General features: G+C 26.0%; 1 protein-coding gene across 1 annotated transcript in view; it reads right to left on the reverse strand.

The window, feature by feature from the left end:
* Positions 1-19,549, reverse strand: part of LOC135927516 (vigilin-like) — a 108,192-nt gene that overhangs the window by 75,186 nt on the left and 13,457 nt on the right. The window contains exons 7-9 of the mRNA XM_065463544.1: positions 17,257-17,358; positions 16,959-17,136; positions 10,929-11,068 (exon numbers count right to left, since the gene is read on the reverse strand). Of these exons, the coding sequence (XP_065319616.1) occupies positions 10,929-11,068; positions 16,959-17,136; positions 17,257-17,358 (420 nt within the window). The remainder of the gene's footprint in view (positions 1-10,928; positions 11,069-16,958; positions 17,137-17,256; positions 17,359-19,549) is intronic.

The raw sequence follows: 19,549 nt of genomic DNA on the forward strand, positions 1-19,549 counted from the left end.
GGTGGGACTAATCTAAGTGGAAGGGTGTTGTAATTGTTAAACCAAATTACAAAGCCGAAGGATATTCAAATCTACTCAAGAAAAAAGAATTAAATTTCGAATGCAAATGATTTAAAGAAAGATGAATAAAAAAGAATGATTATTCAAATTAAAGAAAGTTCAAGATTTTTTTCAGTTTGTTTGTAAAGCATTATGTAAATGAATTATAGAAAAGTATATATATATTCGAGGATATTTGTATAGATAGAGATCATGATTTTACGAACTTTAAATAATTTTTAATTTTAATTTTTGATTATTTTAATTTTTTTTAATTAATTTAGTTTGATTATATTTTTACCTTATTATTTAATAAAGATTTAGTATCATTTTTTTCTAACCTTTCTTATTTGACAACGATTATAATCTTCCAATTCTTATTCTAATTTTTCAAAATGTTACAATTAATAGGCTAAAAACTACGCCTAAGCCTAATAAGGCTAAGCCTAAAAATTGGTTAAGCCTAAAAATCGGTTCTATGTCAATTCAGCGAAACTTTTATCGCGAAACACTTTTTCGCGAAACTTTTAACGCGAATGAATTTTATAGAGAAACTTTTATCGCGAATCCATAATAGCGAATACTATTCCGCGAATGCAATATTGCGAAACAAATATTGCTAATTTTTTATAGCGAAACCTTTATAGCGAATACATTACCGCGAATACAACATCGCGAAACCTTTAATGCGAATACATTACCGCGAATCAATAATCGCGAAAATTTTATAGCGAAAAATTTGAAGCGAATACATTACCGCGAAACATTTATCGCGAATCAATAATCGCGAAAATTTTATAGCGAAACCTTTAAAGCGAATACATTACCGCGAAACTTTAATCGCGAAGACAATTATTTCGCGAAACATATATCGCGAAGATATTATAGAGAATTTAATATCGTGATAATTGCTAATAATGATTATTTATTTTGAATCATTTTTTTATAATTATATTATTTGAATATTTTTTTAATTCACATAGTTTATAATTTTCTTTTAACCTTAAAAAATTTATATAATGATTAATAAACTTAGATCTGGTTTATGAAATTTGTTATTGAAATACACTTTTTTCGTTATCCTATCCTATCCTTTCCTTCTAATTTCTTATTTTATAATAATCGCGCACAAGGAACTCAGCTTTATCAATATATTAATCATTGAGTTTATTAGATGACTTAATATTTATCAATCAATTTTGGCCAAGGTTAACAAGTCAGTCAATTGACCGGTCAAATGACTAGATTTTGACGGGTCAAGTCAAATATTCTATAAAATCTGAATATAAAAATATGTTTGAAAAAGAAAAAACGATATAAATACATGTGAAATGTGATCACGGTGCTTATTGAGTTCTTAATATTAAGGAGAGCATTTTAATCATAGTGAATTTAATGAAGTATGTAATATAATAAAAGAATTAGGCATACAAAGTGGTGATCAAAATATTTCCATAAATTTCAGAAATAAAAGCGGCTTGTTTAATAGAAAATCATGGGGATAGCAGTAACTTCCATAAGAAACAATCAGATTTCAAACTCAAGCAGTGGAATTAGCTTTGACCACCATGGCCATTAAGAGAAATGACATTACTAACAATTCCTAGATCTTCTTCAGAAAGAAATTGGTCGATTTGTGTCAATCTTACTAAAACAGAAATCGATTGATAATTTAGACAAAAAGAAAATTGGTTAAAAAATATTAAAGAAAATGATGATATTCAATATAAAAAAATATTTATTTGATTTTAACCATATTTGACCGGTCAAATGCACAACCGTGGTTTTGGTAGTCACTATTCTTAAACAGTGTAGATGAATAAAGTCTACAACATTACTGTTTGGAATGTCAATTTTGAATGGTAATTCAAAAATGAATTACATCTAAGTGAAATAAGGGATTTCCCCAATTTAAAATATTTTTTAATCTTATTATTTTACGATCTTTATAGATATCTTTTTATCTTTTCTGTTTATTTGGAGAAGGGGGAAGGGCGCGATAAAAATTTTAGTATAATATCTCGGCATTAATCTCAATTAATTTAAATATAATATTTTGATATGAGTTCTTATTGAAGCTTAAATAATTTTAAAATATAAAAAATATAGCTACACTAAAAATTAACAAATAATTAATGACATATTTGATAAATTATAACTATTTAAAAAAAAATATTGCTAAAATTTAAAAAAAAAGTTTTCTCGTCTGGCTGGTGCCATTCCTTTGGTTATAAATTATAAATATTTTCGCCATTCTTTCCTCTTTATTTCGGAGTCTTATAAAATATGTTATCAAGCAAAAATAAGGAGATCTTAACCTTTAAAAATTATTTGTTCGGCCTGGATAAAGTAGTCTTAGATACTAATTATTATGGATGCATTAATCAAGATATATTTAAATGTCCCGTACGACTTACAAAAAAAAATGGTAAGATAAAAGATAATAAAGAAATACACAATCATCCAGAAAATCCAATCGAAATGGAAACCAAGAAAATAATCAATTCAATTAAGAATGAAGCTTTGAATAATACTATGGAAACTCCTAACTTTATTGTGGCGAAACACGTATCTCAATTAAATGATTCCATATTAATGGCACTACCATCACCGAATCTTATGAAACGTATAATTCAACGAACGCGGAGTTAAAACAGTTTTGCACCTCCGAATCCTAGCAGCCTTATTGAGCTGGTAATCCCACATGAATATTCGATTACAGATAAGGAGGATTTCATACTTCATGATGGTCAGGTAAGATTTTCTATAAATTTTTTGAACAAATATAACTAAATCTTTCATTTTTATTGCGATAAGCTGCCCGATAAGAAACACTTTATTATAATTGCTTATTTATTTATCATGTGTGCTAGGTTCCTGACCGTGTTATCATATTTGGAATAAGAAAAAATTTGGACTTCTTAGCTTCATGCGAACATTGGTTTTCTGATGATACATTTAAATCGCCACCTTTATTTACGCAAATTTATACAATTCATGGGATTAAAAATAATAATGTTTTACCTCTCATATATATATTGACCAATAGAAAGGAATATGAAACATATAAAAGAATATTTACTATTATAGGTGACAACTTAATATCAACTCCAAAAAAAATTATGACGGATTTTGAAATAGCCAGTGTAAAAGCTTTCAATGAAGTGTTTCCCAGTTCGCAACACAAATGTTGCTATTTCCATTTTGGTCAATCCTTTTGGTGAAACATTCAAAAATATCGCAGAAATATAAAACAGATGTGGAATTTAATATACAACTTAGAATGGTGGTTTGCTTGTCATTTGTGCCACCCTTAAATGTAGTTGAAACATTTGAATTACTAACAAACTCCGAATTTTATTCTAATAATCAATTGTTACTTCAGCCTCTAATTGAAACTTTTAAAAAAGCTTACATTGGTAAAACATTTAGAAGAGGCATACTTGCTTTGTTTAATATTGAACTATGGAACTGTTACCAATTAACTCTGAACGGGGAAGCGAAAACCAACAACGCCGTTGAAGGGTAGCATATGCTTCAGTTCCCTCCTAACAAGTCACCATCCAAACATGTGTAAATTTATATCAAGTTATCTATTTTTTTAAATGATTTAAAAAGTATAAAGATTTACTAATAAACTTTATAATTTATATTCTAGGGTTAAAAAAACAACAAGGGTTGACAGAGTTAAAAAATGCTCAATATAATTCTGGTGAAACACCCTCAGAAAAAAATATCGAAATCTACATGCGAGAATAGTAACAATTATTTCTGATTTTGAAAATCGATCAAGATTAGATTATCTTAAAGGAATCGCTATTAATATAACATTGAATGTTTATTTTTTTTAATTCTTATCTACAATAATAAAAATTTTGTTTGTTTTTATATAATAGTTTCTAATTTTTTATATTCGCATTATTTTTTGTGACAAAAATATAGGAAGGTCTACTTTAATATAAAATTTAGCTAGCTACATACAGATTCATTCATCAAGATACAGATTTTATGAGAGTATTTACAAATTCTTTTATATGTGATGCAGTCTTTCTCTACCACATCAATCCCACGATTAATATTTCAAAAATAACTACCTTTCGTCATGCATTATAAAATTATTTTAAAATTCATATTCCTAGCCCTTGATTCATATAGTTGTTTTCCCTTACAAATATAATCATTTTTGATGAGCAACATTATTAGAAAAATATTATTATAAAATAATACTCAAGTATTACACTAAAGGGCAAAGTTTAAAACGAGGATTACATTTTCCTTTATTTATTAAAGCATGTAAATTTTTTTATATTGGGGTGTTTTTGTCCGATGTTTTTTTTATTTTTAACCAGTCTTTGTCCAAATCAGTGATTCTTTTAAAATTTTACACTTCAGTTATATATTTAACAAACTATTGGTTTAGACGATATATGGCAATGCTCTACTTTTTCCTTCACATATTCAATAAATAAAAAAATCATTTTTTAAAAAACTTTTTATAATGAAATTCATTTTGTAAGGATATTTATTCTATATGTAAATTAGATATAAAAAAATATGACCTAAAGGGATCTATTAATATAAGATAATACTTGCTATACCATTTCCTATTTTAACTTAAAAAAAGGACTGCGGAGAATATAATCAGGGGCTTGTATACATATCTATAAATGATATCAACCCTCTCAAAACTTTTAACCTCCTACCAAATATAAATCATTAAAAAAAAGAAAATACCATTCATCCCGTTCCAATTTTATTCAAATAATGATAATTATTTCATAACTAACTATCCCCCTTCTAATTTCAATGATACTCCTCCAATGAGTTGGCAGTTCAAGTTACGATATTGACCTTGCTATAAAAATTTGGAAAAAAATTGGTTGAATTAATTTTGTTATATTATAGCTCTAAAATTCCTTAAGGTTATTAATTATTTAAATATGACATTTGGTTAACTTTTTTTAATATACTATATTCTCATTTGATTTGATAACAATGTAATTGAGCTTGGGTGGCTTCATGTCATGTCATGAATAATAAAAATAATATTAAAATACATCATTTTTTTTGGTTATATTTTTTTAAAAATTATTTTTATTTTTTTAGGCATTAAAAATAATCTAATTTATTTTTATTAAACAATATAGCTCAACCTATTCGCTTGATGAAAATATTTAGCTATCTTAATTGTTTTAAATTTTACCATAACCAATCCATCTCATTTTGATATAACATTTTCCAAAGTTGCCGCAAGTTATGTCATCTGTCGGAAAAGTTTCCAAGCTTTAGCCTTTCTTTTATCTTTAAATCCTCATATTTTGAAATAGGAAAAAAGTTGATTTTATAAATAATGATAGTAATATTTTTTTAATTTCATTTAATTTTTTTATTATAATTGCTTTTTTTAGATTCTTTGTTCAATCTAAATTTGATTCAAATTTTTGAAATTGTAATAACTTTTGGTTCATACATAAGGTGTGCTATTGTCTATTTCTCTTATTAAAACTAGTTTTTGTTTATTGACTAGAAAAATTGATTGATGGAATAGTAAGTACTAATCTGGCATTTCATATGGTATGAGCTCACCCAAAAATATTTGTTTGTTTTCGCATGTTGCCAATCTTGGCAATTTTATCTTATTTTGTTAGTAAAAACTATCTACCAAACGAATTGAAGAATCAATGTAATAAATTTCAATTATTGATTTAAGTTCCAGATTAAATGCTTCCAGAAATTTGGTTGATTTTACGCTTTAATGAGTGATATAGATTTTATTTCTCTTATAGTACGGTTACTTTTTTGTGTGTGAAAAAAATGACTGAAGAATTAATAAATATTAGCGCAAACCAGCTAATTTCCATTCTATCTATAATGCCAAATTAGGCAATTTTTCTATTTTTTGCTAATAAACTGTCTATTAAACGAATTAAATTATAATTAATACGGAACATCGATAAAATATTCGGAATAAATTATTTCAGTCGCTTAAATCATAGATTTGCCAAAATTTTGTTACTAATAGTTTTTTCCTTTTACGAGCTACTATATGCTCGTTTAAATACTCAATTGGTACTAATAAAACAAGAAATATTGATATAATTTACAATTAGTTCGTAGAACTATTCAGCAGCCAAATTTAACGGCGCTGATATTAAAATATATAAATCTTGTCAATTCCTCTGTTCTGATACACAAGTTGAAGCATATAAAGAAATTACTCAGAATTATCAAACTATTATGGTAATTATAGATATAAATAGCTTAAACCTTTGATTTTGAATGATACGATCAAGTTAGAATATTTTGAAAGAATTAAATAAAAATGTAAATATAAGCGTAAAAAATATGTAAAGATTAATTTTTAATTCTACATTCAAATGCTGGCTCAGAGATGAGTTTAATTTGAAAACATTGCTATAAATAGTACAGAAATAATAAATTATGTTTTCTACATTTGCAAGCATCCGTAATTTTTGTTGAACCAGTCCCACGGAAAGGTAGCTTCTTATGTTAAGAAATATCATGAAATCTTGATTTAAGATCCTAAAGATTACGGTTAATTTGTTGGCTTATCAAAATTGTTGTTATCTCACTATTTTCTTTATAATGCTAAAATATTCACCGCTGTTTTAAATAACTGGTTGGCTTAGATAATATTATTTTGTCTAAGATCTTAATCGGAGCATTTTTAAAAATCGGCCCAAATCGAGCTGTTTAGCAACACTGCACAATAATTACCAAATTTTATAAAAATTTAATAAGAACCTTTTTTATTTTAATAAATATTTACGAATCGGTATCAATCTGTTTCCTTAGATTTGATATATATATATATATATATATAAATGTTAGCGGCAATGTGAAATATTCGGCAATGTGAGGTAGTGGTAGGCAGGGTAATTTTGTTCAGGTATTTTACAAATTAATAAATTTTTTAATTATTTGAGATTAATTTATTATTATTTAATATTAATTTATTATTATAAATTTATTTTCTATTTTTTTTTAAAATATATTTTAATTTGTTACAATATATTTTTTGATTGATATTTTTTTTTAATATATATTTTTTTTTGCGAAAAAATCCTTCTTCGGTCTCATTTGATTGATTTATTAGACGCCGAATTAATGGTAAAGGAGAATTTTGACATGAATTGCGAAGAGTTAAAATTTATTTTCATATACTTTTAAATATAATAAATTCCTTCGGATAAATATGTAGATTTGGATCTAATTTTTATATATTTTGACTTTATAAATATGGGTAATATTCAAATTTAAATTTATAAATTATAATTTGAAAAAAATTATTCACCAATATTTATATATAAAAGGATTGCAGTTGTCGCGCTTTCCCGCTTTTTATCCTTTTAGTCATTAAAAATCCCACCTCACTCTTAGAATATGGGAGGTATGGCCGGGCCTAAAAACTTTTTGCAATTTAAAAAATGAGAAATAGATTAAGACGCCTATTTAATCTATAATTAAAATATAGCCACTTTTTATAATTATTTTTTATTATCCTTTATTTATATACTCTTCTCAAAATTTAGAAAATGTTTTTAACTTCACCCTTGTCGTGGTAAAATATGTAAGAGTAAATAAAAAACACTCCATTTTGCCCTGGTTTCTAGATATTGGAATATCTTTATTTTCTTGATTTGGAACATTTTCTATTTATTTTCAAAAAATCCTGATTTTTTTTAATTCCATTTTATTAGAAAAAATGAGTAAAAGTGCTTACAAATTGAGTAGAAGCGTTTAGCGGTGTTTCTATAAAAACGCTGTGATTTAAATTGAACTGGTATTATTTTAAAAAATGATGAAAACTATTTTACGTTTTTTAATTTTTATATTGTTATAGTTAGACTTGTGAAATGAGCAAAAATAAAAAACTAAAATAACTGAAGATCTAATGGTTTATTTCATAAATATTACAAATTTATGTATCCAATAGAATATTTTGAATTTTTTTTTTGATTAATCATAACTTTGCAGTTATTTTTATTTATTAAAATGCGATTAGAAGAAAAAGGAGAGGTCAAAACAAATGAATTAGTTACTTTAATATCAGAAAGTTATATCGATGTGCATTATCTAAAAATTGTAATTAGGAGGCATTAATTATCAGTAAAATCTTCTATAATTTGTAAAAATAATCTGAGAAAATAAATAAATTCTTAACTTTCAGTATATTTTTTTATCTAGATTGGAAAATACGTATTTCATTTACTTTAAATGACATAAAGCACACTTTAAAATTTTATGTTGGGGGGGGTTAACTTATTCTGGTAAAAACTTAACCCAAAATGTCCTCTCCATACTTACAACCATGAGTGAGTGAGACCAGAAAGATTAATATATTTTCTATCACATCAGATAGAGGTTACATGCTTATTAAAAACAATACGTAATAAAATATTCTTAAAACATTCGCGTTTATGATTTAAGAAACTTCAGTTGGTAAATTGATATTGAATATATCAATTTCACTTAAAATGAATTCGCAATTTTCGCGGTCATGCGCTCGCTATAATAATTTCGCGGTAGAAAATTCGCTATAAATGGTTCGCGATTAAAGTTTCGCTATAACGAGTTCGCGATCAAAGTTTCGCTAAAATGTATCTCTAAAGTATTCGCGGTTTAGGTTTCGCGGAAATAAATTCGCGATCAAAGATTCGCCAAAATGTATTCGCTATAAAGTATTCACGGTTAAAGTTTCGCAAAAATAAATTCGCTATAAAGAGTTCGCGATAAAAGCTTCGCTAAAATGTATTCGCCAATTAGGTTTCGCGGAAATAAATTTGCTATAACGAGTTAACTAGAATGTTTTCGCTATAAAGTATTCGCGGTTAAGGTTTCGCGAAAATAAATTCGCGATATGCTATAAATGTTTCGCGGAAAAAATTCGCGGAATTGGTTTCGCGATATTACCTTCGCTATAAAATTCCTTCGCGATAAACGACATTCGCGATAAAAGTTTCGCGAAAGTGTTTCGCGATAAAAGTTTCGCTGAATTGACCTGATACGTAAAAATCGGCTAAGCCTAAAAATTGGCTAAGACTAAAAATGGGCTAAGCCTAAAAATTGGCTAAAATAAATTAGTAAAAAATTCTGCATCGATGCCTAGCATTAATTATTATTTATTTATTTTATTAAAACAATTTATTTTATTTATATTTAATGTAAATCTTTTATTATTATTATCAACAAATAAACATGTTATGATTTAATATATTTTATTTATAATTGTTATATTTTGAAATGAAAATAAATTTATTTATTTGATGTTTTTTTAACAAAAAAGTAATATGCTGCTATTGTAAAAATGTAATATTCTTTTTAATAATTTATTAGTGATTTTCACAATCTTCTTTGTAAATACATCTTTTATTGAGGAATTATATTGTAAATTTTATTAGATAAAAAACATGGGCGTCGTTAGCCTTTACAATCTCAGGGGGCTCAACTAAAAAAATTTCTATTGGGGGCGAAGCCCCCCATTTGCGGGTGTCATTTATTATATTATGCGATCATCCCGATCCGATGAAAAATATCGGTAATATCGGTACATTCCTGCTAATAATTTTTTTTTACCTTTTATATTATAAGAATAATTAGAATTTATTATAGTTTTTTAAAATACCAAGAAATTAATTAAAAATGTATTAATATAGTGAGCATGTGTTATTGAATGATTAATCAATTTTAAAATTTTTATTTATTTTATTGATTGAAACTCATTTATTGTTATTCATATTTACAAGTAAGTCTATGCTGATTTTAGAAAATCTCATCCAATTGTGTTATTTTATGATGATAATACTTTTATTTTGTATATAATTTCATAATAATAATAAATTAATATTTGTAATATTTTAAAAATATCAAATTATTTTAAAAAATTGAGTAGCCAAAATTTTGATATTATTTTTGGCGTCATATATGAAATGCACAAGATTTCATATATTCAAGAACTTGAAGCTTGTTTGAATATATTTTATTAATATTCATTAAATATATGTTATATGGGCAAATAAATTGAATTTCTTTTATCGATAGATAATTTCTATAATTGAATGAAAGTCCCATTTATTGTTATTTTCACTTGCAAGATGAATAATACTTTAAATTATATCAAATAGTTCCAAAAAAAACCATTAAAAACTGATTTAAATAATTTTATTCAAAGACGACCCCTTTCGGGAATATAATATACACTTTTCTAAACATTTTTAACGATTTTGAGAATGAAGTTGGCCGCGTCCCAGACCAATTTTTTTTATAAATATAAAGGAAGAGTTTAGTAATGTCTACTAAATTTTTTTAAAAATTGAAGGTCGTATTATTTCCAAAAAATCGTTTTTAGTCCTTATATATTACATAAAATGGCCGGAAATTGGTAATTCTTTTTTATCTAGTAGTTATTAAGATATGCTTAATTGAATGAAGGCAGATAATGGTAAAAATACGTCAATTTTGCCACTTTGAACCCTAATATCTTCAAAAATATAAATGTTAGGAGGCTAAAATTTTGGCTATTTCTTAGTTAAATTGACCTTTCTTTGCTTAACAAATTTTAAAAAAATCGAAGGGGGTTGGCCGAATCGTGGTTGATTTGTCATGGAATGACCCATATCTCAATATAAAAGAATATAAGATATTAAATTGAACCCCCTGAGATTATAATAGCTAATGATGCTACTGAGCCCTATTATTTAACGATCAGTTCCGGGAGATATTTCGGTAACTATTATTTTATTAAATTTGAGATCATTTCGAGCAATGTTGAACACAGATTATATCATAAAATACTACTATATGGAATAATTTGATAACAAAAAGAATATTTTATTGCGTAAAAGTCAGTAAAACATTAGGTATGAGACCTTTTTATTCACGATATCCATGATCTCTTGAATAGCAATAGATATGGAAGCCGGAGTTCCCTCGATCTGAACAAATTCGGGTCCTTTATCGCCTGGGACTTTTATGTTTTCCACCCCGGATATTTGCTTTATTCGATTTACTTGAGGGAACAAATGGTTTTTTTTTTAAAAAAAATCAAATAATATATGAGCTAGTATTCAAAACATTTTAAAAATGTAATTAAAAAGTCAAAAATAGTGGAACTCAAAACGATGAAACATTTTAACGAAATAAATAAAAAATAGCGGTCCATTTTAAAACCTTATTAGTGTATTTTTGAATTTTTATTATACAATACAAATCCCATAAAAAATCAATATTGGGTCATTTTGTGCGTATTAAAATAGTTTCAGGTTACATCTTTCAAATCTTATAAAGTCCTCGTTGGTTATATATTGTCATATAATGTGGATATATGAGGTGGCGAATAGTAAAAGAGAGAAACAAAAACCTTCGATAAAAAATTGAAAAAACATTAATTAAATTTTAGATTTAATTTAAATTTCTTCAATTTGTATTAGTTTTTTATTTTTTGAATACTTAATTTTTACATTTGATTATATATTAAAAATCTTTATTTTAAAATTTATATCGTATTTATATTAATTTTGAAAATATAAGTTATTCTGACTATAAATAATCATAAATTTATATAAAAATATATAATTTATGCATATTAATTAATTAATTAGATTATCATATTTTTATCTTAAGGTATCAATAATATATTATATAATGTAAATCTTTTCTTCTTGGCTTTTATTTCACTTGTATCACAACATATATAAAATCAAGAAAAAAATAAGTATTCAAAAAATAAAAACTAATATAAATTTTTTAAAAAAAGTAAATTAAATCTAAAAATCAATGAATGTTATTTTAATTAATTTTTTTCTTTTTTGTTTCTCTTTTACTATTCGCCACCTTATATATCCACTATATATGATGGGTATGTTATGAGGATTATTTTTGTCGATTTTTTTTGCTCCAGCTCTCTTCATAAAAAAGATTCGTTGCTCAATTTTGCAATACACAGGGTCATTCCATGTCAAATCAATCACTTTTCGGCCGACCCCTTTCGATTTCGATAAAAATTCGTAGGCTGGTCATATATGTTCCCATTAGATTATAAACAAAATTTTAGCGCATTAGAAACTATAGTAGCGCAGATATTCGGGGTTAAAGGTCCAAAAAACGTCTTTTTTTGCTTTTTACTGATGTTAAATAATTAGTTTTTAATTTAAAACTAAATATGATCAAATATTGAATCTAATATCAATAGCCAAGTTAATAATTGATGATTATGGCGAAAACATCAAAATTAATTTTTGATAAAATATGGGTCATCTTATGGTCAGTTGAAAACTTGAAATTAATATTTCGAAATGTATATGATCTCCGATTTTTAATTTTTTTTTAAGAATTATTATCCGTTTACTATTTTTTTAATAATTTATTCGACAATCAGTATGGCTGGGTATTTATTTAAAAAAATATTGGTATTTAAAAAATAGATGGCGCTATATATAATAGTTTTAATATGTTAAAATTTATTTTTTTATTGATTAAAAATATTTTAATGTATATATATCATACTAAATCGATTACAATGTGCATTATATATATTATTTGTAATTCAGATCATAAATTTTTAAAATCTTCACAAATTTTGCCTAATTAAGATAGTTTATAAATTAATTAAATCTTACTTCATCTAAAGGAATACAAAGCCTGGCTAGCTTGTGAGATTCTTCAGGAGATAATATATATGTTCGACTGGTGGGAGTAGAAGGATTGACCAGCGAGAGAATATGAGATTTAGGCAACACTAAAATATTATCTTTCAGAGGAAATTTAAATGAGGCTGAAGGTCCACAAGGGTGTAAAAATCGGATTTTTACTTCTTCATTTGTATAACTTTTATCGATTATATATCCTAACCACCATTTATCATCATATACACATGTTATATATTCATTAATATTTTAAAATATAATTTTCTCATTTAAAAACGGAACTTGTTTTATATTATATTTTTTGGAATTAGAATATATTTTGGTTTTTAGTTTATTTTGATCAATGGGAATAATCCCGTGAATTTTTTGGATCCCATGTATGGGCATTGCAGAATTAAATCTTTTACGAAGGGCTAATTCCTCTTCGATCCTCTTCGATATATTCTTGATTGGATACATATTCAAATTGAATATTAATAATTTCTTTAGCATAATTATATAATTCTAATGGTTAGGATTTGATTTTTATTTGGCCTTTGAAGACTAGCTCTGGCAACTAATCTTTTGACAGTTCCTCCGATACCGTCACATGCATTTTTGCCGTGAGCAGTGACAAAGAAATGCCATTCGGCAGGAATATTAAAATCGTATTTATGAAGGCATATGTACAGAAAATTTTTGCGATTCTTGTATTGAGACGCGGCTTCATCCGAAAAATATATTATTTTTTATGGTTTAGAATGAAATTTGGCTGTTAAGAATTTAATGAATTTTTTTTGATAAAGGTGGACTGCACTAGTATTATGGCTTAATGATTCGGACAAAATAACAAAATTTATATTTTTTAATTCTTCTCCAGATTTATAATATGCTACAAATGGATGTATAGTGGCCTGCACATTGTTACAATGAAATCCCTGAACTTCATCTTGTAAAATGAAGGAATAATTTTCAGAATAATCTAGAATTGTTAAAAATTCCTCATCTTTTAAATTTTCTTTGGAATTCTTCAAAAATAAACTTTGTGTTTAGCTATAAACGAGTGACGCAGTAAAATTTGAACTTTTTATAATAGATATTCGATGAAACCATCAATGGACTTTATAATAGTTTCAAGATTTGCTCTATCCACCGTGATCCATTGTTTAAACGTGACATATTCTATACGATTTCTCTGAAACAATTCGTATAATAGGACCATAAGAGATTCTATACCAGGGCATTTGATCACAATTTGTTAAATAACATTTTGGCTGAGATGGATTATAAATAATTTGCGCCAAAAGATTGTTATAAGAATTTATACACTAATCTTCTCCTGCTGTAATTTCAGCTATTACATTTGTCATTAATTTCACATTCTGATGAATGGTGCAGACACAAACAGTGTGTGTGCCATCCAACTAAAATTCAGTTTTTTGGTCTAAGTTGGGCAAATTTAGGGAATCCAATTGATATACTTGGGTATTCTTCCTTAAACATCTTGAATATTTCTTTAAGATTATTTAATATAAATCTTTGCTAATTCTTTCTCGCCTTTAACAGATACACAATCTTTTATTCCAGGCATGAGTCGGCTTATTTCATCAGAACTATAATTTTGTTATTTTTATTGCTTAAAAAATTTTTCAAAATCTTTGAAATTTTCTTTATCTCTGGTTATTTTAATAATGTAAGATAATGACAATTTCATAACATTCTTGGTCTTAATGGGTATGACTTAGTCTGGGGAGGGGGTGGATAGGGGGTTGGGGGTAGGCCTGGTAATTAATGCGATTTTCGATTTTTCCCTTAATAATTTTTCTGCACCCCTTTAATCCTGCTTTTTTGTTCGTGTGCTAGTCCGATTTTTTAATTATTTTAATTTACAATGAAATATTAAAAAAATTATTAAAATTTTTTATCCAGCGAATATCTCAGGGGAATAAGGTTTACAAAGTTATATAATCGAATTTTATGATATATTTACATTAAAATATTTTTAATCAATAAAAAAAATGAATTTTAACATATTTAAACTATTATATATAGCGCCATCTATTTTTTTTAAAGTATAAAAATAGCAATATTTTTTTAAATAAATATCCAGCCATGCTAATTGTTAAAGAAATTATTAAAAAAATAGTAAACGGATAATATTTCTTTAAAAAAAATTAAAAATCGGAGATCATATACATTTCGAAATATTAATTTCAAGTTTTCAACTGACCATAAGATGACCCATATTTTAAAAAAAATTATTTTTGATGTTTTCGCCATAATTATCAATTATTAACTTAGCTATTGATATTAGATTCAATATTTGATCATAATTAGTTTTAAATTAAAAACTAATTATTTAACATCAGTAAAAAGGAAAAAAAGGCGTTTTTTGGACCTTTAACTCCGATTATCTCCGTTAATATAGTTGCTAATGCGCTAAAATTTTGTTTATAATCTAATGGAAACATATATAACCAGTCTACAACTTTTTATCAAAATTGAAAGGGGTCGGCCGAAAATCTTGATTTTTTTGCTCATTTGACATGGAATGACCCCACATTTAAAAAAAGATTATTCAAAAAATATAAAAAATATAGACTAATATTTGGTCATAGCCTTTAAGGTCTTCTATTTAAAAAAAAACTAGATAAAAAAAAACGTAGGCCGCTTTCTTGTTCAACTAAATTTTTGTTCTGATTTCTATTATAAAAGCGGTTTCGACACCATTTTTGAGTTTTTTTAAATATAAATCTTGATAATAATGTGATGATATCCTTAAAATAGCTAATTTCTGCTAAAAACAGCTATTTATAGTTTTAATAAGAAAATGAGACATATATTTTTCCAGAGTTTATTAGTGGCGCGCCTTGTAAAAAATTAACTAATAAATCGATTTTATTAGAATATCAACCTGCAAGCCCTCCGAATTTCGGGCTAACCAGCCCCTAGACACAGAACTGGCTATCAGGTTGGAATGTAACAGAGGAACGTCCTAAATTATGTACATTGGGCGCTCAGGTTCCCTTTTGAATTAGCTTAGCACCCATTAAAAAAACATTATTCAATATAGATAGATTTTTTCAAAAAAGAATTTGAATCTAATTTAAAATATATTATTAATAATCTAAAATTGTGGTGTGGTAAGTTATTTTTATAATTATTTTCCTCTTTTGCTACATATAAAAAATTTAATGACCAAAATCAAGATATTATAATATTTTAAAGTTTTTTCCCTGCTGATACTGACTTACAAAAGATAACAATGCTAATTATTTCATTTCTTGTTCTAAATTTTTTTAAAGCTTTAAGTCTTAAAGGATGGAAAAGGTACTTTTATTTACTTGGCATTTATAAGCATAAAAAGTAGAATTTCAAATTTTTTTTATTTATTATACTTCTTTAAAGAACTTTATGAATTTTTAACTAATATGCATAGATGTGGCTTGCGCAAATTTAGGGCTAGCATAATTGCCCTAGATTTTAAGCAAATTTGATATTAAAATTTTCATAAAATACTTCTTAAATTATCTAAAATGGCCCAAATTAATCACCTGTAACAGGTCGATAAAAATACAAAAATCCGTGGCGGATAATAATGTTTTTAATTTTCAGGCCAGATTAGCCTAAAATTTTGAACGCTGCAGGTCATTAATATTAAAGTTTAATAAAATCGACTTATTGATAAATTTTTTGTATGGCGCCATCTAGAATAGACTATTTTATCGGTCAATAATTATTAAAAATAAATCCAAAATGATCCCAACAAAATTTTATTAGCATAAATTTACCCTACTTTTATATAAAAATTTCAGAAATTTCGAACGTCTGGCCAGTATTAAAAAATCGCTTTTTATTTCCGGAGATGATAACATTGAGAAATTTTTATTTTTTAAATATAGGACTTTCAGGGCTATCCAAATATTGGTCATTGTAATTTATATTTTTCATCTTTTATGTGTATATCTTTTATGTGTATTGCTAAATTAAGCAATGCGCCTTCATACATAAATGCTCATATCTCCGGAACTAATAGAATTGCATGAATAAATAATCGTAATAATCTTCATGAAACTAATTTGAGATCATTAATAATAACAATATCGCAATGCAAAAAATGACTAATGTGAGAATTCGAAATCCGAGGTTACATAACTCAAAATTCTAATCTCGGAAATGTAAAAACATGTGATAAAGAGTTAACATTTACTAAGCGATGGAATATATTAACTCAAATAGACCTAGTAAAATTATAAAAATTTTAAAACTGTTTACTCGTAGATCCATTCTTGCCGACAATGTATGAATGTATCTTTGATTCGACAGGAATCTCCTGAAGTCTGAACTTTTCCTTAACCGCCTTTACCATTTTCCCAATCAGCATGAAACAGCTTTGCACGGAGTTGGGAGGTCCCTCGAGGCACACAGAATCACGTTTGAAATCTACATTTACCTAAGCAATACGAATAAGAAAGTATGGATCAAATTTCTTGTTTATCTAAGAGTCATTCATTACAATTACCCACGTAACCTTTAAAAACATTTATAAATAAAAATGTAATATAAAATCTACATCTGGATGAGCATCAAATACGCATTTGAGGTTTTCTTTATTCTTCAAATGCTTGTGGATCCATTTAGGAATCTCGAAGGTTTCTTCAATCATACTTTGCGCCTTATCAAAAATTTCATTAAATCAAAATTAATTTCAATTGTTTTGTAAAAAAGAAAAGTTTAAAATAAAAAAAATTTACAACCTATTTCTTCCAATGACATGAAATGATTTACTACCCTGGCAAATACAATAAAAACTAGATTAATTGAACTCAATTTTGGTTATACTTACAATATAAAATAAGTAAATGATATTATAATTAAATGTCTTTTTTTTGTGAATAATTTTATTTAAAAAACGGCTTCAATTTAGAAATAAAATATAACATAAACGAAATCAAATTGAAATGTATTTTAAAAAAAAAAAAAAAAGAATTGATTAATAATTATATGAAAAAAAATATATATAAAATATATTAAAGAGAATTAAAAAAAAGAGTACATATCCCTCTAGAGAGGAGTAAATTGAAATTGGACCAGAAGATTTCGAGAGAAAAGAAGATAAAATCACTTCTTGGGGTCGCCTGCAATCTGTCTCTGCCTATAGTTTTGATAAAATTAGGGGTCTCACGAACATGCCTATGGTGTTGGTAACGATAAAGATTGGTATAAACACTATGTTTGTGAGGCCCATATATTTGTTTTTTTTAAGGATATCTGCCTTTTTGATGGCAGAAAATGGGAAGCCGGAAAATAAATCTCCGGAAATTTATTGCCCAGAAGATTACTCCATGGAAAAAAAATCCTCATGAAAAAAATTCCCCGAAAAAAAATCCCCTTGGAAAATAATTCCCCAGAAAATAATTCCTTTTTTTGATCTTATAAATTATTTTTAGAAAATTAACAAAATAGGAAGAAAAAAAATTCACAAATAAAAAATTTTTGAGAAAATCAACAAAACAAAAAAAAATTCCTGCATAATTTTTCCAAATAAAATTGTTTAACAAAATCATGAATATAACTAGTGATTAATATTAAACCTAATCAAATTTTTATTATTATTAATAACCAATATAATGTATAATGTTATAGACTTATCCCAAACCCAAGTTTGGTATAAATTAAACAAAACAATATTTATAAAATAAACGAATTGGATACCTAGTCTCTGTGATATTAAACAAAATATTATTTTATGCTAAGTAATGTTAATGGCCAGACCAGATTTTTTATTTTGGCCAGGATTTATAAATTCATACCATTTTTTGACCCAGATCCGGACTACATTAATATAAATCAAAATGTTTTTTAAATTAACTCGAAAATTTAGATTTCAATAATAAAACGAAAGTTAAATAAATCTAGTTCACTTTACACATTTTCATCAACTTTTAGATATTTATTGAAAATTAAATTTTATTTTAAAAAAATATTTATTTTTACACAAATTGTTAAACATTTCCATGAAGTTTTTAGAAATATATTAAAAATTTTAATCAGTTGGAGATAAGAGGCTTTTTTGCCTTCAAAATAGTTGGCCAATTTTCAATTGGTATACATTTTTTGATAATTTTTAGAATATTGTGTTCAATGTCACAAATTTGATATTTGTCATTAGTTGGCACTTTTACTAACTCTTAAATTGCCCTTTTTTATTTTTAACGCTAATGATGGGCTATTAAATGATATAATTATATAAACAAATTCAGTGGAGAAATAGGAAATTTGCAATTCAACCTGGTCTTCTCTATTTGATAAAAATTATTTTACTGAAGTATTTAATGCCTACTATAAGAATTTAACTTCCCGCCCCCCTCTTCCTGGTAAATATAATGTGGTTATATGATCTGTTTTCATAATATCTATTGAAATCTAAATGAAAAGAAGATTATGGAAATATCTTCCCTCTTTCTAAGAAAAAATTTGTTTTCACTTTTTACTTCCATCATTTTTATGTATTTCTATAAAATTCTATCATGTTTTCTTTCCAAGATGTCACAAATCTATACTTTTTACGCTATCTACTAAATTATAAAGTATCAAAGCTACCAATCGATATATCATTTCTCATATTTTAAGATTGCCTTTATATCGCTTAAAATTAAAACAAAAATAATGCACAAGAAAAATCAAACGTAGAAAATAACGTTCAGAAATACTGAATATAAAATTTTAGAAATATTTTCGTTATTTTAGAGGTGGGGTGGGTTATTTTTGATAATTTTAAAAAAATTATTGGATAAATTTTTTTCCGGTTTTGATATTCAGGAATTTATTTTCCCTAAATTTAATTTAAAATCTAAAAAATGATT

The sequence above is a fragment of the Gordionus sp. m RMFG-2023 genome, chromosome 1 (assembly GCF_954871325.1).
Source record: "Gordionus sp. m RMFG-2023 chromosome 1, tfGorSpeb1-WG-v2, whole genome shotgun sequence".
Lineage (NCBI taxonomy): Eukaryota > Metazoa > Nematomorpha > Gordioida > Chordodea > Parachordodidae > Gordionus > Gordionus sp. m RMFG-2023.